Source organism: Mustela putorius, unplaced genomic scaffold (assembly GCF_011764305.1).
Source record: "Mustela putorius furo isolate JIRA1106 unplaced genomic scaffold, ASM1176430v1.1 tig00537350_pilon_pilon_pilon, whole genome shotgun sequence".
NCBI classification, from domain to species: domain Eukaryota; kingdom Metazoa; phylum Chordata; class Mammalia; order Carnivora; family Mustelidae; genus Mustela; species Mustela putorius.
Genome location: NW_025422471.1, coordinates 1,688,492 through 1,711,684, shown reverse-complemented (window position 1 = coordinate 1,711,684; position 23,193 = coordinate 1,688,492). Strand labels below are relative to the sequence as shown.

General features: G+C 35.1%; 1 protein-coding gene and 1 long non-coding RNA gene across 4 annotated transcripts in view; one reads left to right on the top strand and one right to left on the bottom strand.

The window, feature by feature from the left end:
* Nucleotides 1-330: 330 nt before the first annotated feature.
* NUDT12 (nudix hydrolase 12) lies at nucleotides 331-15,600 on the bottom strand. Of its 2 annotated transcripts, none has more exons than XM_004769285.3 (7): nucleotides 15,495-15,600; nucleotides 12,441-12,652; nucleotides 11,299-11,888; nucleotides 7,973-8,140; nucleotides 6,371-6,484; nucleotides 3,647-3,846; nucleotides 331-2,460 (listed from the first exon to the last, which is right to left on the bottom strand). In XM_004769285.3, exons 2-7 carry the CDS (start codon nucleotides 12,644-12,646, stop codon nucleotides 2,350-2,352), a joined length of 1,389 nt encoding a protein of 462 aa, XP_004769342.1. In that variant the 5' UTR covers nucleotides 12,647-12,652; nucleotides 15,495-15,600; the 3' UTR covers nucleotides 331-2,349. The 2 variants fall into 2 exon arrangements, with proteins under 2 accessions (XP_004769342.1, XP_004769344.1); XM_004769287.2 differs by having other exon boundaries at nucleotides 12,441-12,648; nucleotides 15,495-15,584.
* A 65-nt stretch (nucleotides 15,601-15,665) lies between these two features.
* Nucleotides 15,666-23,193, top strand: part of LOC123390418 — a 296,802-nt gene continuing 289,274 nt past the window's right edge. For both annotated transcript variants that reach the window (XR_006604989.1, XR_006604988.1), the window contains exon 1: nucleotides 15,666-15,760. This is a non-coding gene — a long non-coding RNA (uncharacterized LOC123390418). The remainder of the gene's footprint in view (nucleotides 15,761-23,193) is intronic.

The following is a 23,193-nucleotide window of genomic DNA, read 5'->3' as shown; positions in this document are numbered from 1 at the left end:
CATGAACAATAAACAGTGGAAAATTCAAAATGCAAAGATTGGTAATTTGAGACAAGTGATAAAAACAGACATTAGTCATATAACTTCAAATCTGATGATGAAAAATTATTGACTGTGTATACAAATGTCTACGTGTAAGTTTGTATGTGTGTATATATACACATATGACTTAAAGATTTAATTTTTCTAGATAGGACCACTTTTAAAAGGGCTTTTATACTTTTTGTTTACACATCATTAAACAAGGGAGGATGACTAAAGTTTGGCTTTTTCATTTTTCAGAAGACATTTATCAAAACATATTAAAAAATACATAACACACAAACAGAATAAATGGATAAATATTTTAATATATTGTTACCTTCATTTCCATTAGAATACATTCATGGCACTTGAACCTCTGAAATTTCTTTGCTATTCCTTTCACTTACATGCAGTTATTTACCTCAGAGGTTAGCAATGTTAAGAATGATTATTAGTAACAACAATTTACTTACTGATTTTCCCTGAGCATAGGATTAAATAACCAAAGCTAAATTTATAACTACATTTTGTTGATATTTTATATTTTACTTTGCTACCTGAACATGGAAACCTGGAACTTTATGATGTAATCTTAGAATCTCTAAGTAAATTTGGAGTAAAACTGAACCTTAAGTTTTAAGTCCCACTTCATTAGAATCAAGGCACATAGTTTTCTATGTATTTATGTAGTTCAAATTTTATTATGTATCTTAATGTCCAATGTAAGTCAATTTTGTCCAAATTCCTGATCCCAATAACATTTCATCTGTTACTAAGAAAATCATTGTTCATTAGTAAAGTTCTTAATCTAAGAAAATTATATTTAAGTTAAATGATTTTAGTTTCTAAAATTTTAATTAACAATATTGGTAAATTAAATTTTTTCTTTTTATTCCTTATTCCTAATTTCGTCTTATCATTCCTTCTTGTCATTTAATTTCTTAACTTTACCCATAATTTAAATAGTAGTTTCTACTTCCTACTAGAGGAAGAGTCCTGCACTAGGCTATATAGGACAGATTGTTAAAATTAAGCAACTTAACTATAATTACAATTAATTGTATGAACAATGGTAAGTTGTAATTGTGTAACTTTCATCGATTAATTAATTGATTCAACTTTAATGGATTAAATTAATTAAATTCACCTTTCAGGATTTCTTTTTCTTTATCTATAAAAGGTCACTGATCTACATATATTATCCTTATGGTCTCTTCCAGTTCTAACATAAAATACTAAAGAGCCAAATTATGTAAACTTATATATTTATAGACTAGCTTTTAAAACAATTTCAAAATAGCCTTATAAAATATGACAGTTCTATGTTGTGAAATTGTGAATTACTACAGTTTACTTTTCTCTGAATCTTGCTGATTCAGTTCTAAGATATACTTATTTTATAAAGGCTTCTTTGAATGTATTGAAATAAGGCCAAAATCAAAAAGTTGCATTTCAGTTTAGTAAATATAATTAGTAATGATTACATAATTTTTGCTAATACAGATACATCCCTTATCACAGAATGACATAAAGCCAGTGTTTTTATTAAATATGTAAACCTATCTGGGAAATATTAAACATCTGATCTTTGAGGAGAATTCTTCAAATACACTTGATTTCAGTGAGAAAGCAGAGAATTTTGATTTGTCTTAAAAACAACTTTGAGTGTAATAAATAACTATACATATTAATTGATTTTAGGTTTAAGGGGGAGGTTCCATACATAATGGTATGCTCTCACTTAAACTCTCCTTTCACGAAGGCATGTATTCTGATCACTAGCAGAGTTGTTAAAGTAGAAAATTCTTAACACTGATCAAAACAGACACATGGTAGCACTATAACAGCACCACTGCTAGAACAGTGAAACCAGGAGAAAAAGTGGAATACAATGGGAAGTGAACAAAAATCAGCTACTGACGGCTGAAAGAACCCTTATGGTAACACAGTGACTGGAAATGAAGCTTAAAATTCATTAAAATTATTTCTCAAGAATAGAACTTTAGTGAGCAGTCTAATGCTTTAAAGAAGCACTGGAATTTAGGTTTGTTTACATTTTAGAGTATCCATCTTTATAACATGATTTTTCTTAATAGAAATATTGTTTAATATTTGGACAGGCTGACTTGGATTTAACAAAAACTGAGGCAAAGTTTTAACTTACAAAAACACAGATTCTATGGTTAAGATGGAAAGTACGTGTTGAAACTATTTTGGAAACCCAATACTGTGTTGTGACATTCCAAAGAGCAATAAATATTTCTAATCTCACTTGAGGAATAAGTTATTAGAAATCAATTAATACTCAAAATCTAGTTATTTGATTTAGAGATTGGGGTTCATTCCAATCCAGTGTTTGATTAACTGATGGGCAATAGCTCGGCTTGGAGGCACAAAGAATGCCTGCTGCTTCCCTTTGGTCAGAACATCCACAACCTAAAATACACCATAATAAAATGTATTAGGATTTCAACACTGTCATAACTTAAGTACTACTTCTATGCTTATGCAATTTAACTAAAATGTGACTATTTTACAGTGAGTAACAACAGTACAAAGTGACAACATCCATGTTCAATATGCAAAATTTAGTACAGTACTTTTAGTTGATTCAATGAGTTAATGAATCAATTTGTAAAAATATTCCAGAAGAGCATATTCCCTTATGAAAATAAGGACATGAAAAAGAAAAGTACATGCTCCACACTTATTTTTTCTTTTCTTTTTTTTTTTTTAAAGATTTTATTTATTTATTTGACAGAGAGAGATCACAAGTAGGAAGAGAGGCAGGCAGAGAGAGAGGAGGAAGCAGGCTCCCCGCTGAGCAGAGAGCCTGATGCGGGGCTCGATCCCAGGACCCTGAGATCATGACCCAAGCCGAAGACAGTGGCTCAATCCACTGAGCCACCCAGGCGCCCCTCCACACTTATTTTCAAAGTAAAATCAACTTTCCAACAGTTTCCATTTTATAAAATTCCAAAAAACACTTAATTTGTCCTTTGTGAAGTTGAACATAAAATAAATTTTGTTTAGGCAAAGCAGAAATGATTTCACTCTTCATTACTAATAGTGCATCCATTTGTTTTCTCTACAAATACTTTGGGTTAAGCAAAACACAGACAAGTAATTTATCTTTCATTATACTACTGAAGGAAGATGTTTTAAAAAGTTTTTGTGAATATATCTTTGGTATATAGTTTTGTTATTTGTGTCCTTAAGCACATTTTAAAAAGAACAAGAACTTTTCAAAAATTTTAAGCATTTTTACTGATACTTTTTGAGGACTACTTGTTTTAATGCTGTAAACTAAAATACAAAATATCTCAGAATAATCTTCCTGTTTCTCATAGTTCTCATAATGTTTACCTATTTTAAGTCCATTGAAAAGCATCATTAATCTGAAGGAATGGCACTTGAAATTAGAAAATGGCACAGAGTCATTAACTCAAAGAACCTCACAGAATGAGCTGGTATAGGACACATCAATTACACTGTAATCCATGCATGATGGGTGGGCCATACCATTCATTCAACTTGGTGAAAACATGTATCCCTGCTGCATGCCCAAACTGATACAGTCAGAGAACAATCAATAGAAGAAGGAAATTAAATTGAACTTTACCTGTTCTCTAGTGAACCAGCGGGCATCCTCTATTTCATTCTTGTCAACTTTAATTTCTGTAGACACTGCCACAGCTAAGCAACCAATCATTAAGGAGGAGGGCATTGGCCATGGCTGACAAGAGACATACTGAACATGGCCAACTTTGACTCCACTTTCCTCTTCTACTTCTCTCCGAACAGCATCTTCTATTGTCTCTCCTAATCAAATGGGGCAAAAGAACAAGTAGCTGATGAACATGCCTTGGACATTTTGTGCTCCGAATGGTTCAAACATTTGGAAATCACTTTGGACAGAAACCCAATTCAAAGCACGAGAAAGCAGAAGCCTAAAACTAGACTGGAATTTTAAAAAAATTATTAAAGTATATGACCACATACATAATCAAAACGCCCCAAAATTTTTCCTGAAGGTCCAGATTTTTTGGTTACAGTGTAAAAATGGTAACATCTACAACTATCCAGCACCTGCTATTAGCTGAACACTATGCAAACATTTTATATATTATCTCATTTACATATTATCACTAAATAGTTACAAATTACCATTCCAAGATTTTTATAAATGGCTTTTTCCTTACTAAAATTTTGAAACTGTTTTATGTCGTTAAAAAATTACTGCAGATAACTTTCTTGAAAAGAGTTGAAAATTACATTAACACTAAAAGTTTAAAAACCATATAAGAAACAGTATTTTTTCTTTCTAAATGATTTTTTTTTCTTCTAGATGACTATTGACTCAGTTATGATAAAATAAAGTAGTGCCTAGAAATGTACTTAAAATATTTTTTAAATTTATATATATATAAATACATATCTATTTTTATTTGTATGACATATATAATATATAAATATATATATTATATATAAACATATATAAATATCATATAAGTCATATAAATATGATATTTATATATTTATATGATACAGAGAGAAAGATCACAAGTAGGTGGAGAGGCAGACAGAGAGAGAGGGGAAGCAGGCTCCCTGCCAAGTGGCGTAACCCTCTGAGCCACCCAGGTACCCCAAAATGTGCTTTTTAATTCTGATTTGTTAGAATTGAGAAATAGAATAAAGAGAATGTTTTCTAAGTTTATCTGAAAGTTTAGAAATATTTTGCTATTTAAATGTAACTTTTTATTTCAAATAGATGCTATATTTCCATATTAAAATCAACTCATGTTCACCAAAAAAAATTGTGGAAAGGTAAATCATAGACTAGCGTTAAGATATCTGCTAGACCATAGCTAAAGAATACATATTACAAAACACCTGAAATGAGAAAAGATAGATAAACAACCAAAAAAAAAATTAGGCAAAGAGTATAAACATGTAAAATTCAGAGAAAAGAAAATCAGATGCCTAAAACACATTTGAAAAAGATGCTCCAACAGCAGGGAAATGAAAACTACAATAAGACTATTTCATACCTATCAGATTAGGACATTATAAAGTATGAAAATCCTAACTTGGTGAAGATATGGAATAATAGAACATTTCATGTGCTTTTAGACTATAAATTGGTAGGAACACTTCCGAGAGCAACTTGGCAATGTCTATGAAAGGTTAGGATGCTTATAACCTATGAGCCAACAATTCTACTCTCAAGTATACCCTTGATAACTCTTGCAAATGTGCACAAGGAGCAGTATAAGAATATTCTTTGCAGTGTTGTTTGCAATAGCCAAAACAGATATAAACTAACTGTCCGACAGCAGATGGGTGAATTGAAGAGTATTTATAAATAAAATGGCACAAAGCAGTTAAAAAAAAAAAGGGCGTAGAGTTATTAGAGACAACATAGTGATTAAGAGCATGCATGGACTCTGCCAAATTGCTCAGGTTTGTATTCCTGCCCTATCACTGATAAGCTGTTTGATCTTGGGCAAGTGATTCAGCCCCTGTACCACAGTGCCCTATCTGTAAAACGGCTGTAATAAGTATGTACTTTATAAGGCTGTATGAGGATCATATGATTTAATATCTGGGAAGCCTTCAAAAGAGAGTGTGCACAAAGTATGTTTACTACTATTATTATCAGTGCAGATTAATACTGGAAGTTAAGATTAAACACATATATTAATTAGCATTTATTCCACAGATATTTGCTGAGCTCCTACTACATATAAGGCAGTGCTCTAAGGGTGTGGGCTATAATGATGAATGAAATAAAGTCCTAGCCCTTACTCAACTTACATTCTGGTATGAGAAGATAAGAAAAGAGTAGATAGATAAATAGATACATCATACATACATCATATAATAAATACAGAGATACAATCTCATATACATAAATACAATTATACATACATAAATACATACATACATACAAACCATGTCAGGTAGTAATGAGCACTATAGGGAAAAGTCAGGCAGGATGACAGAATTGTGAATGCAGAGTATGATGCTAACTAATGTATTTGGGGCTATTTGGGAAGGCCTCTTTGATAAGGTGACAAAGTTGGGTCTAGTAAAGAAGGAAGTAAGGTGTAAGTCATGCAGTTACTTTGGTAATAGCAATAATATGAAAGATGAAATGTTGAATTATTAAAATGGACAAAATTATTCTAGTAAAAACAAATATTACAGCACTCAAAATACACAGAAGATATTTAAAAATGCCCAATTTCACAGCATGATAATTTTCAAATGCCGCCTAAAATTTTTATTTGGAAATTTTAAGTTAAAGGAAGATTATTATTAAAATTATTAAATAAAGGCTTACCAGGTTCAATAAATCCAGCGAGGCAAGTAAACATGCCTGGGGGAAATCTTTTCTGCCTGCCTAAAAGACATTTGGTCCCATCTGGATGAATAACTTGCATGATTACTACTGGATCTGTTTTTAAAAAAAAAATCAGATGAGTGAATGATAGGAAAAATAATTTAGACTCATTGTGTAAAGTCACTGTCAAATAGTATAATAAAAAGGTATAGCCCTTATAAGAACAAGACTCTTTTCTAATTATGAGACTGTTTCTTTCTGCCTCATGACAGAATATTTCAGGGAAACTGCAAAGAATATGATACGTAAAGAAAGATCAATTTTGCCTTCTTCTTAATAGCAACAGGTATTACATACTTACTGTATGCTAGGCATATATTTTAATTATAAAAATGTTAGAGTAGGCACTTTTTAAAAATAATTTATTTATTTATTTGAAAGAGAGAGAGAGAGAGCACAAGTAGGGGGAGCAGCAGGCAGAAGGAGAAACAGGTTTCTTAAGCCCTACGCAGGACTCAATCCCAGGACTGCAGGATCATAACTGAGCTGAAGGCAGATGCCTAATGAGTGGGCTACCCAGACATTCCAAGAGTAGGTATTATATGGCATGAAGAAAATACAAATTTTACCATAGTAAATACGAATTTTCCTCTCCCTTCCATCCCAAACTTGAACAAATGTTTTTAAAAGCTAAAGTGGCTCTATGACTAAGTTTAAGCCATTAAAAACATAAAATTTAACTTAGAGTTTATTTCCCAGAAGTCATTAATGCAGTGAATTCTCCTTGCTAGATCATGACTGAAAACAGGAATCAAACGGAAAAGGCTCCTGAGCAGTGAAACCAGGTGTCACAAAGTCATGCATTTTACTCTCAGGAGACTTCCTCAGGTATTGATTCGTTTATTATTATTTTTTCACAAGTTATAAAGGACGAGGTTCTCATATTTCCAAACCTATAGAAGGCTCCAAAGCAGCATTTAGAAGGAGAGAAGGTATGTATAGGTAGGCAACACGAGTGATGCTAGCTCCAGCCTGTACTGCCTTGGTGATGTCCTGAACAGGTACTGAATTGTTGTTTTTTATTTATTTTTATTTTATTTTATTCTTTTTGGTCTCTGCACTAAGCAGATCCAGATTGGTAGACTTTTGAAATCATGTATTTTAATACATAAAATTCATTTTGATTAACTCAGAGTTAAGAAATGGCTAATTAGGAATGCCTGGCTGGCTCAGTAAGATTAAGTTTCTGCCTTTGGCTCAGGTCATGATCCTAGGGTCCTGGGATCAAGCCCTGCATCAGGCTCCTTCCTCAGCGGGGAGCTTGCTTCTCCCTATGTTTTGCCACTCTCCCTGCTTGTGCTCTCTCTCTGACAAATAAATATATAAAATCTTAAAAGAAAAAAAAGGCTAATTATGTACAATGTCCCTTACTTAAAAGCCATGAAACTATTTAATATTTAATACTTATAGTCTCAAGTTATATTAAATGTGGTTTTAATAAAAAGGTGAACCCCTCAAAAACTCAAAATCTTGTCTTCCCAGAATGTCTTATTCCCTAAGATTCCAGATGGCTGAAATTTCACTGTAAAAGAAAAAGCTTACCAACTCTTGGATATGATGTATTGTGAACACCATGGAGGCTAGGGCAGTCTTCTTTTAAGCAGACTCTTTTGTAGCCACCTTCTTCAATTTTAGTTGCACTTCCACAGGTTGGGCAGAATTTATATCGACTGTGCCAGGCAAGAACAGATCTTGCTTGGGCTACAACCCCTTTAAGAGAAGCATAAAAAAGTTTTATTTCTGTGATAAACTGTAAACAAATTAATATCAAAGTAAAATGTTCATAAGTCAAGGCATACACTATATTTTCTGAATAGCTAGGTGATCAAGAATTTTCATATTCGTATTTTTATAATGTATAGTTCTTTTGAAATCAAATATTTAATCCAATAGATGACAGATGAAAATCTGATTTAACTTTAATTTGAACTAATAAGATGCAACTCTTATGTAAGATAGGTATTAGCACACCTGTCTTATATACTATATTAGGTCAGGCTTTTACAATTGGTGATTTTTAAATTTTAGATACACAAGGTTCTAGTGTATTCTAGTGAACTTACAAATATTGATTTTATAATAGTGACTCTTATAAAAATACACTATGTAGACACTTCCTAATTTAGACTTGGACTATAAAGAACATATTAATAGAAAACTACAGGAATTTCCTTTCCTGGGTCCCTAAACTAGTACCGGTCCATGTCACCATGAAACACATCCTGTTTACAACTGGAAATTGCACAGAATATTAAAAAAAATACTTCATTTATAACATTCATGGTTAACTTTGTTCATGAAAAAAATGCCTACTAGAATAAATCTTCTATATACATATATAAAAATATATATACTTTGGCTATAGCCTTTACCCTGGTACTTCAAAAAAGAATATGGCCTGATCAGAAATGTTATAATTGAAACAGTAAAAGTAGAAATGTTACATTTGCATTTGCCTGACACTTGCTCTCACTAAAACACATTATTTGGGTTAAGGATTTTTGAAAAAAAAGCAAAGTGACCATAAACAACAATAACAATGTTTTAAACTGGGAAAAACAAAATAAACCATGCATAAAAACAAATTAATACTGAAATTCAATGAACCGTAGGCAACAGTAAATATTTCCTTACTATGTCATCTTGTAATATGTAATTTGTGCTACTTACATTATTTCAATATTGTTTCAATAAGAAATGCTAATATTTATTTAGTACCAACTATGTGTGATGCATCATAGAAAGATCTTCATATGTATCATTTATTTATTTATGAGGAACAAAACAGTTAGATTTCTATTGGCCCGTCTGATACAGAGGATAGTGGGGTATTGGCGGATAATACAAATGACAAATAATACAAACATATTTTATGTGAAATGAATAAAAATACTTACATAGTTCAACAGGTTACCTCATTTTATTTAATGTTTAGATCAATCCTATAATGTAGATATTATCATCCTCTCTTTCTAGAGGAGGAAACTGAGGCACAAAGAGGTTAACTGTGGAAGTTTACACAGCAAGTGAATAAAAGGGCCTCAGTTTTCTTGCTAGTAAAAAGAGAGAGGAAGAGAGAGACCCTTTTGATCCTAAAATTACATAGCTACAAAGAAAAGATATTTTCTTTTTCAAAAAATAATTTATTTATTTTTGAGAGAGAATGAGAGCACGAGTGGTGGGGAGGGGCAGAGGGAGAAGCAGAGTCCCCACTGAGCAGGAAGCCTGATGCAGGGGCTTGATCCCAGGACTCTGGGATCATGACCTGAGCTGAAGGCAGCCACTTAATGACTGAGCACCCAAGTGGCCTGAGAAAAGATATTTTCTTTAAAAAGTGCAATGTTTTCTCCATAGATGAGGAGACTAAAACATACCAATCCAGACTTTGGGATGAGATAATCTAAGCAGTCTCTGAAAGGACCCACCACACATCTTCTAAGGGAAGGTGGACAATGACAAGGTGACATTCCTTACCTCCCACTAACTTTTGAGGATACCTTTATTTAGCTTATATTCTTTCCACTTCATCAATATACCTCTTGTCAAATTCATCAACAGCTTCCTATTACCAAAATGAAAGACCCTTAAAAAAATTTTTTTTGGTCTATCTTACAGCATTCAATATATTTGACCACTTCCTCCTTGAAATACTCTGCTCTCTTGATTTCCATGAGCACATTCTCCTGTTTTCCTCGTACCTTATGGCCACACTGTCAATAATACCTTTGATGGCTCCTCTCTTTCTACCTGACCTCAACATTTAGGGGAATTAAGGTATGATTCTGAGGCTCTCTTTCTTGCTTGTTCTCAACTCCCCATCTCAGTTTCCTGAGATCTAAATATCACCTTTACGTTGATGACTCCCATATGGGTATGTCCACTTCACACCTCACCTCTGTGTTCCAGATTCCAATATCCTCCTCTATAACTGAATATGCCCAAAACTAAAATCTTGATTTATTTACTTCAAGACTGTCCTGCTTCACTTGCTCAACCTGTTACCCTATATTAATCAAGAAATAGTATCACTATACACCAAATTACTAAACTCTCAAACCTAGCCATCATTCTTGATCTTTTCTTTCATCATTATATACCCCATACCCAATCCATCAGCAAATGCTGATAATTTTCTCTCTAAAATATACCTTGAACATAAACCCCTTTCTTTATTTATACCATTATCACCTTAAGTCAGGCTGTGGTCCAGGGTACTATCATCTCTCTCACTTATAATAGCCTCTACACTGATCAAGCCTGATCAGTTTTACCTCCAGAACATCTCAAACTTTCCCTTTTGCTCCATCAAACCAATCCACTGCAATCTCTTTACTTAAACTACTGTAATCGCCAATCCCCTCTTAACAAGACTTCTAACTTCACACTTAATTACCTACAAATCATGATCTACAAAGCAGGCAGAGTGAGGGTTTTTGTTTTTGTTTTTTAAAACCATAGGTCAGGTTACAACATTTAAAAGCAATTTGGAATAAAACCATGGCATATAAGGCCCCACATGAACTAGCATACCCAGCAACAGAAAACAAAATAATCAGTCTTTGCCATCATGCTTAGTGTGTAGCAAGTGCTCAATAATTATTCACTGAAGAATCAAATAACACTAGCCCACATTAGGATTAATTTTGGGGAAAGTAATTTTGGCTGATTAAAACTACTGTAACTGCTCAGGAGAGTAGTACCCTAGAATGAGAAATTTAGGAAAGTTCTAATGAAGATAGCCTAATTTCATTGCTTACTGAAAAAAGCACGCCTCCTAGAAAATGAAGATATGTATAACCCAGTTCCAAAACCCCGATCATTACCAACAAGTAATTGTTACCAATAGGTAAACCATATACACTTCTTACCAGCTTCTTTTTCTTTCAATTGCAGAAGAGCTGGCATTGGAGGATGAAGAAAATAACAATTTTCGTGTCTTTGCTTAAATTCTTCGGCAGCAGCAGGATCTATACCTAGAGCAAACCAGGCAACCAACCCATCTTCTTCTTCTCTTGGGACTTCTCCAGCATAATTAAATGATTCTTTTTTCATTTCAAGTTCTACTCCAAGAAAAATCAAGGTGATCTTTTCACGCTGACCCAAATAATTTTTTATATCTGTGTAGTTCAGCTGACAAAGCCTGACTTCTGGCTGTTGGAAACTTTCTTTATTGCCACCTAGAGTAACCAAGGGATTTAAGTCTGAGAAAAGGATATAAACTGTGGCTGGATGGCTTTCTTTAGCTAGTAGCCAGTCAGAATTATTTCTTTTTTCACTTTTTCGGTCTAATAGTGTTCTGCTAAAATAATTTTCACAATCTTCCACTTCATTAGTTAGGAACCAAGGCTTCATCCCACCTTTAGCATTAGCTAGTAAATTAGCTATATGCTTATAACCCCAAAATTTTGCAATATCCAGTGCAGTCTGCCTTGATTTATTGACAATGGATCTGTCACACCTACAGATGGAAAGAAAAATAAAATAGGAAATAAACATTTTCTTTAATATTTATTACAATAAAATGTTTCCAGATGCATATGATAGCCCCACTAATGATTATTATGTAGATTTTTCCCTTTTAGGACATAATTTACTAATGGGAAGGTTAAAAGATATAATAAATGACGAAAAGTTAGAGATAGATATTTAGTATTTCTGGGGAATTATAAAATAAAAACAGTAAGTTTTATATGTTATAAGAAGAAATTAAAATTTTATGAGGGGTTCTTCATAGTCATAGTGGGTAGATCTACATTTTCTATTGGGGAGTAGAGGATTAGACTAACTCATAAATTTGATTTGATATTAAGTATGAAGGATTTCTCTCTCAACAAATGGAGTTAAAGGCTTTTAGTTAGATACTATGCTGTGTTTTTATATAATAAAACTGGTCAGTGAGTTATTTACAAGCCCAATGGTATAAATATGGCTACAAGAAAAATATAAAAGGAAGTATGTAACCCAGAAATTAAACCAGAGCCCTTCAAGTAGTAGTCCCTAAAATGTTTACCCTTTCTCAAGTAGAAATTGGACAACATCTGGGTGCCCATTTCTTGCAGCATACATTAAAGCAGTCCAGCCATTTTCAGACGTTTCATTGAGAAGAGATGGAGAATGACTGAGGATTACTGTTAACCTGGCAATATCTCCTTCTGCTGCTGAATAGTGAAACTGGGAAATTATTTCTTGATTTAGGCTTCTTTTTATAGAAGACATTTCTTCCTTAAAAAGAGGAAAATAGAAAAAAAATCCTCATTTTCAATTGCTATTTGTTCAATGGTGGAACATTACCTACATACAGATGTAATTAGGACAGTTATGGTTTTTAAATTACATACTCTTCAAAAGGTAATTAGTAGTCAATTGTCATCACAGCATACTTTCAAAATTGTCTTAAATATAATTTTAATTTTAAATATAATTCATCATGGGATGTATAACAACGTATGAAGAACGTTGGTAATAAAGATAAGGAGGCATATCCTTGAGAAGGAGTGTCAGGTAACAAACATTATGAAGAGGAGGAGGACTCTGAAGTATTCCGGAGGGATTTCAATATAGATCAGAGGAATGAGGGGAGTTAAAGCGTAAGTCAAGTCAGAGGTTTTTTAGCAGATGATGACTAGTATTCTCTTAGATTCTATAGTACCCAGAAACAGGTGCCTTCCCTTAGGAAAATTATTATCCTACAGCTGATTATTCGAAAATAGTGTTAAGTTTCACATGAAAACAATTTATTGCTTTCCCGTGCACAATTAATTCTACAATCCATCTGGGATTGATCTTGGTTCATAGTATGAAGTAGGGGCTAGATACATTTTTATCCCAGTGGATAATCTGTATGACTTGGCACCACTCTTGAAATTACAATTTGTCCCATTGCACTGCAGTTATCATTTTTGTCATAAATCAGGTAACAATATATTTTGGATCAATTATTGAACCCTGTTCATTTGGTCAGTTTGTCAAAATTTGAATCAAAGAAGCTTTTTAAACCATTAACTTTGCATTGTTATTTGCTGTTTCAGTAAGAAAAAATATAGAAAATATGTTTCATACCTCTTAATAAATTTCATCTCAATGTGGATTGAAAGTGGTAGGGCACAAACTGAGCTATTCTTTGTGGAAATGGTTCAAGCTTAAGTTCTCTATGAGAATAAAATATTTTTTGTAAGGTATTAATTTTTGTTCAGTGAAATGCTATTTAAGAATTGATTTGGGGGTCGCCTGGGTGGTTCAGTGGATTAAGCCGCTGCCTTCGGCTCAGGTCATGATCTCAGGGTCCTGGGATCGAGTCCCGCATTGGGCTCTCTGCTCAGCAGGGAGCCTGCTTCCTTCTCTCTCTCTCTGCCTGCCTCTCAGTGTACTTGTGATTTCTCTCTGTCAAATAAATAAATAAAATCTTTAAAAAAAAAAAGAATTGATTTGGATTCTAACTAGTTTCTATCAATCTAAGCATTAAGATATTTGGGTTAAAAAGAAAAGGTTATAGTCCATACATTTTGAGTGCCGTCTCTAGCATTCCCACACTGCAATTTGGTTGATCAGTTTTATAGTCGAGGGAGTATGAACAAAATTTAAGGAAAAATGGGCTGAAAATTTACTTTTCGTGTTTTTATCTTCCTGCTACTTATAAAAAGGTAAAATTTAACTACACAAAGGGGAGGTCGGCGGGGGTGGGGCAGGTGAAATAGGTGATGGGGATTAAAGTATACTCAGGATGAGCCTGCAATAGCATATAGAACTGCTGAATCACAAGACTGTACACCTGAAACTAATTTTAACACTTAACTATACTGGGATTAAAATAAAAGGCTTAAAAAACTACTCACAGGAATGGTGAAAATGTGTTTATAATTTAAATTAGTGGAGTGGCTTTTATATGAGAAAACTATTTCTTTACTGTAGAATTTACTTCGCTGTTCTGTTCATACTGAGATTTCTAAATGCTTTACAAATATTATCAGTAACAAAAGCTACAACTTTTCAGGACTTCATTTGGGATCATTGCTGTATACTGACTCATGGATAGTGTCCCTTTCAAGTTGCCTTTCCCCTAAAACGGATTTTCCAAAAAATCACCACACAGGTTCTTCAGCTAGGTTTACTTTAAGCAATATTTTACTGTGTCATGTTCTGAGGTCATAGTCATTTCTACACCCTCCCCACAGGACACTCCACAGGGCAGACTGCAAAACTGTCCTCCAAAAATAAAGTACCATTCACTATCTCCGGTGCAATTCTTATGACTACAATATTCTCAGAAGAAAGGCAGTGAAAAATGTATACTTTCTCCCTTAGCTTTTTTTTTTTTTTTTTTTTGGTGGCAGCATAGCCATCTAGAAACAACCATTTCTCTTTCCAAAGAATCACACAGAATCTGCACTCCAGTTCTCCTGCTGGATTTATTTTTTCATTTCTCATGGACAGGTTCTCCACAAGGTAAGAATCTGAAGGCAGGATGAGGTGATTCCCTTAGCCAAATGCCGTCCTTGCTTTCCAAAATGAACACAGACCATTCTGAGAGGCCCTTTAAGCAAACGACACCCAACTTTTACCGGTAAGTACCGAGGGCCCACGACTCGCTCACGGCCACATGGTTAAAGAGACAGGGCAGAGTTCAAATACAGATCCGTCAGTGAAGTCCATGACGATTTAACGAATTCCACGGCCTTCAGCATTCGAGGTGGCCATTTAACAGATCAAGCGCCACCTACACAAGGTCTCTGCTAACATTTAATTGCCTTGAGATAGTTTACTTTGTCACTTCTGTGAGACTCCTTTTAAACGGGAATATACAGAGGAGGCAGCACTTCGTTTTCCCCACCTCACAGACTGGGCTGCAAAGGCCACCGCAGCCTACCGGCGGCATCCCCTGCCCTCTCTGTGAAGCCGGGCTACCAGCCCATAGCTCCCGCGCCTGCACCCTCACCGCATTCCGAGGCTGCGCCAAACCACCCAGCATGGCCAGGCCAACAGCGCTGAGATCAAAAAGTACTGAGAATTGGTCACCCAACCCAAGGAAGGCACCGGGGCCGACTAACTACTCATTGCTGCTACTAACCCAAAGGTGACCAGAGTAGAGGAATGCAGGATAGAGCCGCAACACCGGGAAAACCCCACTCTCACTCTTCCCGGCGCCGGATTCAGCCTTCCTGACTTCCGGCGGAGGTTCGCTATTCTCGAACGGTTTTATGGGTAATGTAGTTTCACGGTCACAAATAGTGCGCGATCCGTGAAGGGGAGGGGTTTGGGGGGGTGGCGGAGGTTGGCGAAGGCGCTCGGGAGCCTCGGCGGGAGGTCCAGGCTGTGACATCCAGCTTCTTGGGGGTGAGTGAAAGGCTGGTTTTCTTTGCCGGTCTTCCTTAGACCTATGAAGTGTGGTGCGGCCGACGGAAAGCTGTAGGTCTGTGGAAGAGGTTTTTTAAGTTTTCCAGTGTTTCACACCCAGTCCCCTAACCTCCTCTCTTGTATGGTCTGATGGAGTGGCATGCATGTTCCAAGCATTCTTCCACCTGGAATATTGGCTGGACCAGCTTACTCCAATGCGTGACCTTAAAACAGTGTGCACCTCTGAACCTAAACTCGTTATGTGCAAAATGGTACCGTATATTATTGCCTACTTCATTTAATCGTCCTTTAAAAAGTATATATTATGTGCCCACAACTCCTCCTTGGATTATGCGGTTAAAAGAGGATAATGCGTTTAAAGCTCTTACGAAGTTTAGAATTTAGAGTTAGTACTCACAATGCAATTATCATTCATGCTGTTATTTCACTTATTGTGTTTTCAAATTCCAAAACCTAAAGTTACGTGAGTCTGAGCTTGCAGAACTAGCTGTTGGTAGTCTCCTAGACCAGGGCTTTTTTTCTTTACAAACTGCCACCTTGGCAATCAGCAAGTTGAATTGGCTAAGGCTGACCATTGCTTCCTGAATGAATTTGAGACATTGGAAGCTTTTTCTTCTCACAGTGAAGTTATGTATACTCCTTGGCATTGTGCTTTCATTACTGCTTTTTAAAATGTTTACTATTTATTTATTTAAGTTTCTTTATTTATTTTTTAATAATCTCTACACCCAGTGTAGGGCTTGAACTCGTTACCCCAAGATCCAGAGTTGCTCGATTTTCTGACTGAGCTTCCAAGGCACCCCATCATTACTGCTTTTTAAAGCTTTGCCCTATGCTTCTTTCTGTGGGTAGTTGTCTTTAGTCTCTAATGATAGCAAGGATCATACAGAAGATCAGAAGTACAAAGTTTTGGTAACCCAAACTTTTGTCTTCAAACATATATTTAATAGATTAGTATAAGGAGCAGTCATATATTAATCATCTAGCATAAACAATTACAAATATATAGCCATGCCAGTTTTTTGAATTCTTGTGAAGTAAATACCAGGCACCATATTATTTTATTGATAAATATTTAAGGGTAAACTTTTTGGAATTATGAATATATATTTAAAATGTAAAATGGCCCTTAAAAAGAACAAAATTATATTATCGTTAGTATGACTAAAATTTTTATAATAATTCTGTAATATGGAAGACTCATTAAATATCAAATATAATTGTCTCAAATTTTTAAAAATATATTTTACACTTCTTCTAAAACAAAGTTCTAAACAAAGTTTCCACATTACAGTTGATGTTTTTTGATCTATAGTTTCTTCTACAATTTTTTTCTTGTGATTTATTTAAGAATAATGATTATCTGCTTTGTAGACTGTCCCATATTCTGAATTTTAGAAATTGTATTCCTATGTTTCTTTTTGCCTTATTTCTTATAAACTGGTAGTTCTTTTTTTTTTTTTTTAAAGATTTTATTTATTTATTTGACAGACAACAATCACAAGTAGGCAGAGAGGCAGGTTGAGAGAAATTGGGGGGGGGGGAGCAGGCTCCCCGCTGAGGAGAGAGGCCAATGTGGGGCTTGTTCCTGATCCTTGGAATCATGACCTGAGCTGAAGGCAGAGGCTTTAACCCACTGAGCCACCGAGCTGCCCCTGAACTGGTAGTTAAATCTACAGGTTATTCAGATTAAAAAAACATTTTTTTCCAATGGGCAGAAAGAATTCATAGGAATTATTTGCTTCCCATTATTTTACATTAAGAGGCTCCCACTGTCTGGTTGTCTGTGTCATGTTGCAATTGCTTTTTGGGTCTAAATATTGTTAATCTGAATTTTCCCATCACTTTTCAGCTAATAGTTTTAGCAGCCATTAATGATTATTGTCTAGTTCCATTATTTCTTTAGAAGTTGCAAAATGATGAAATTCTAATTTGACCATACTACATTTATTAAGAGAAATTATTTTTTGTAATAAAGAGCTTTACCTCATTAAGTACAGTTTACATAGGAAAATTAGGATAAGTGTACAATTTTCCTTTATTTTCTAGTTTTAGGAATAATGAGTTAGTTCCCTAATATCCTTCAAGTTTTTAAATATTTTTATGGACTTATAGATGTTAAAATTTTTGATATATTTCTAGTCATTGAAGATATTATTTAAAACATATTTCTCTCTCTGCCTGCCTCACTGCCTACTTGTGATCTCTGTCTGTAAAATAAAATCTTTAAAAAAACCATATTTCTGTAATATTTATTATTTTGATGTTCAAATTGTTGAATTTAGGGTTGGAACCCTAAGTGGGCTCCTTTGTTCTTTTGACCAGGGTACTGTAGTGTTTGACAGCTTCCTTTCTGGAATAACAAAATGTTTTAAAGTCATCTTGTAGATATCCTACACAGATCTGGAATCCGGACTTTTTTCAAGGAACATTAGAAATGGTATTTAGATACCACAGTTCTTTGTATTTGGGGTGCTCATTGTTAATAGGTTACTGAATGGTTCTCTGCATGTATTCCTCCCCTAGGGAAATTGAACAGATACATATCCTATCCAATAGAAGTTTACATTCCAAAGACAAGAGTGGTGCCAACAGGGACATTGATGCCATAAAGTAATGTTTTCATTTTATTAATTTCCTGCTTGGAAACTTAAAGGTTCCCTAATACCTAGAAGAAAAAGTTTAAACTGTTTAGCCAACATTTATACCTTTCTTAATATGGACCCAACATATATTTTTTTGCCATATTTTCCCAAGAATCTCATATCTAAGTATATTCATGATCCAGGCAAACTGGCTTATAACTGACCTAGGATACCTCTTATGATTTCTTACCTCAGACCTTTTGCTCATGCTACTTTTCCTAACTTAAATGCTTTCCCTTTACCAAATCCAATCCATTTCTCAAAGTCCAACTCAAGTCCCTCTCTTATTGGGTCTTCTAGATTATTTCTGTCCACATGATTGTTAGTTTACCATTGGTATCCCCTTGCTCTTGACACTTCAGTGTATGCTGGCTTTTTTTTTTTTTTTTTAAAGATTTTATTTATTTATTTGACAGAGAGAGATCACAAGTAGGCAGAGAGGGGAAGGGAAGCAGGCCCCCTGCTGAGCAGAGAGCCTGATGCGGGACTCGATCCCAGGACCCCGAGATCATGACCTGAGCCGAAGGCAGCGGCTTAATCCACTGAGCCACCCAGGTGCCCTGTATGCTGGCTTTTATCCCAATTGCCAGCCACTGTATTCCTTTGTCTGAGGGCTCTTTCTTGTCACCAGGGTCCATTTTGTATTTCTGCTCTGCAATGCCAGATGATTAATACTGCCTGGAAGTAGCCCTAGATAAAGGCTGACATGAATGAATATATAAAATAACTGTGTCTTTCACATACTGGCTAGACTGCTTTGGACTGGTTGCCAGATATCCTGAGTGGAATTAGTGGTTTTTTTTGTTTGTTGGTTGGTTTGTTGGTTTTAATCCACAATGGATACATGATTAATAATAACCAACCCTTTATGCTTGCCTTTCCTTACCAGGCTCACTTCCTTCTTTCCCTACCATTTTTTTCTCCTATATAAGCAATTGCATGTGAATCTTTGTCTCAGGATTTGCTTTTGGGAAAACCTAAATTAAAACAATCTTTTTTTTCCTCTTTTTAGTTCAGAACCTCTGTTGTATGGTAGTTATTCTCCAATGGAAAGTTTGGGAGAATCATTAACTATTATTATATAAATATATCCCTATTACTACTCATCCTGGGACACACTATATTTTGTTGTGTATATGAGAATTAATGTTATTGCAAACCAGTGCATGGAATTTGGATTGATTGCCGTTGAGTTGAATAATTTGTAATTCAAATTTGAAACCATGTCCTGTCCATTTATAACATTGTTTTACAAAATGGCCTATCCCTCACTATTACCAGCCCTTTCGGATTTCATGGACCTTTTGTTGTACTTTTAGTTTTAGCTGCTCTGGAAAGTTAGTCTCTACCTTTTTTGTGTGCCCTGCAAATGAATGTTATGTATAACACATAGATTATTTCTTAAGACAGAAATATGCCACTGTATCCTGAAAATTTAGTGAAAATCCATTTAGTTATTTTTCCCTCAACCAGACAGAAACTTTAGTTAATAGATAATATAGAAATAAAAGTTTATGTAGATAATTTTATTTGGTAATTTAGCCTTATACTCTCTGGAGATATATCTTATTCTTACACATTGCCTTCAAATTTTTGTATTTTTTTTTTAAGATTTTATTTATTTATTTGACAGAGAGGAACCTTAGAGAGAGAAAGAGAGAAAGAATACACAAGCATGGGGAGTGGCAGGCAGAGGGAAATAGAGAAGCAGGCTACCCACTGAGCAGGGAGCCCAATGTGGGGCTTGATCCCAGGACCCTGGGATCGTGACCTGAGCCAAAGGCAGACATTTAACCAACTGAGCCACCAAGGTGCCCCTCAAATTTTTGTATTAATACTTTATGTAGTTTTGCTTTATTCTCTAATAGATTGTTTTTTTAATTGAAGAGGGTCTGATTTTTAGAAAATTGAATATGATAATGGCTGCTTTTCTTCCTATCTAAGGCACTTAATAAAGTTGGCAGTTGAGAGTGGTGAAGTATGATGGGAAACATGCTTTAAACTTGATAATATAGAGGTGGATTCCTTAAAAGTATCTTCACATAAGATCTTTGATATAAGGTAATTTCACATATAACTATAGTTGGGGTGTTTCTGATTTACATACATCATACAAATATACTACATTCTTGAATATACCAAGTTTGCTTTGGACTTTGGACAAGCTTTTCCTCCTGTAAAAATATTCTTCTCTTAGATTTTTGTCCTTTTTTTTTTTTTTTTAAAAGATTAATTCATTTATTTGAGAGGGAGTGAGAGTGCAGAGGGAAGGGGCGGGGGGGGGGTGGGAAGGAGAGAGAGAGAGAGTCTTAAGCAGACTCCACACTAAGCATGGAGCCCCATAGAGGACTTGATCTCAGCACTGAGAGGTGAAACCAAGAGTCAGATGCTTAACCAACTGCACAACCCAGGTTCCCCTCCCTTAGATTTTCTAATTGCTCTCTTCTTATTACCTTGTCCTCCAGATCTTTATTACCCTGTCATGGCAATATGGGTATGACATGTTAAGATAACCAAGTCACATGGAGATAGGACTGGCACTCACCCTTGAGAGGGAGCTGCTATGGATGGCTGCCAGACTTGAAACAGACTTTATATGAGTGAGAAATAAAACTTTTGGTGTAACCCTGAAAGAGATTTCAGGGTTAAGTCGCTACCTCACTGTAACATAGTCTGTTCTAAGTGATACAGGAAACAGTGACCAGGTTATCTCTGAACTGAGATTTGAAAGGACAAAATCAGTTCATCAGGAAATCTTCCTTTCCTTCTTGCCAGGGTGGGGTCTGGTCCCTTAAAAGAGTAGGAGAAGGGGCGCCTGGGTGGCTCAGTGGGTTAAAGCCTCTGCCTTCGGCTCAGGTCATGATCCCAGGGTCCTGGGATCGAGCCCCGCATCGGGCTCTCTGCTCGGCGGGGAGCCTGCTTCCTCCTTCTCTCTCTCTGCCTGCCTCTCAGCCTACTTGTAATCTCTGCCTGTCAAATAAATAAAATCTTAAAAAAAAAAAAAAAAGAGTAGGAGAAAACTTAGAAGTAGGTTAGTACTCCAGATTCAGATTCTAAGGAGATGGTAGAGTTTACTATGTTATCAGCTATGTCAGGAAAACATACCATAAAATTCTGATATTCAAGGGCCCTGGTAGGCAGAGTGCAGACAGTGCTTTGTCAGCAGTCCCCAACTTGTCTGATTTAAGGCCTGTTGTGCTCACTCTGCTTTTGCAAATACATTTCCTCTTACTGAAAATGACAGCATATAATAGCAGTTGGCAGAGATGACCAAAATAAAATACTTTCCCCTTTGCGATGCGTACATCCAGAAATGCATTTAATCTTTAAATATACTCATTTATGATTTTTATGGGTACCAAGCCACTTTTGTCGAGTTTAATGGTAATTTCATCTGTCTTATGATTTTCAAAAACAATTTTCAGAGTTTTTCACTCTTGGAAGTATATGGAAATGACTATATTTTTCACATAAACATCAATTTAGTTTATGTATTTTATAAAGAATTCCCAAACAGCAGTTTATTCTTATTTATAAATCATCTCTCCCCTTTTGCTGTGTGAGTTGTGTTTTATGAAGCAACAACCATGATATGAGGAGGGGTCTGTCTGATCGGGGGCAGAATTAACATTTCTTTGAAAGAGGAGCATTCTTTCTGTGTACTCAAGTTAATTGATACAGTAATTTAATCATTGAACCAATGCTCACATTTCATGTTTAAGTCACTTAAGCTTGATATTTTTTCTTTTTTAAAATGTCTAGGCTGTTGAGGATTTAAATGGATTTGTAGCATTTAAAAATGTCGTCAAAACTGATTGCAGCATGACATGCATCAGATTCCGTATTCAGTTTCAGTTTAGTTATTTTGAAGCCATCAGATGAAAAAAGATCTGCATTTAATATTCTGCAACAGGTTTTCCTATCACTATCCCAAAGCCCAGAGGAGCACAATATATTTTTTTTAGTTTTAGTCTTCTATTTTTCCTTAGGATATTTTTGACCCTAGATACATTTTCCTTTAAATTTGACTGAGCTGTGATCATGGCTCTGACCTCTAGCCTTGAAAGAAGAGGAGTTATGCCTCTCAGGAGCGATGCCTCAGGCACTTTGCAAGTCCGCTGGCAGGGATTATTTCCCAGGCTGTGAAGCAATGACCTTCTACAGAGAGTGAATGTCTGCAGCGCACGTAAATTCCTTCAGCCGTGATTGAGAGCCTTAGGTTTGTTACCTGCTCTATGAATCAGAGTCCATTCTATCTCTATGGAGGACGAATAATTTAGTGCTATATTTAAAGCCACATGTTATGTGCTCACATGTCAGTGAATTTATTGTTGGTGGTGAATATATTTTGTTTTTGAGCCCCATATAGGTTTCGTTCAGAAGTAAATCTGGAATTTTGGAATGAAAAACTGGAATGACTTTACTATTATAGAGGGCACCTTACCTGTAATTTCTCAACGAAGTGCCCCAACAGTGTTCTGTCAGCTGTCTCTAACTTGTATGATTTCAGTATCCCAGAGAGGATTTTTGTTGCCTCCTAAGCTATCATTACAACAATAATACAATGCTGATTGCCACGATAGTCTCAGAATACATTAAAAAGAGGAATGAAATTTAGAATGATTAATAAACACTTTTTGAATCTGTGGGATGACATTTTGTTTTTATTCTCTGAGCTGTCAGTCTATATTCAGTGAATTTCCAGAGTTTTGAAAAATTACAGGAATATTCCACCTCTCCCTCTTTTTATTCCAAAAGTACCTATAC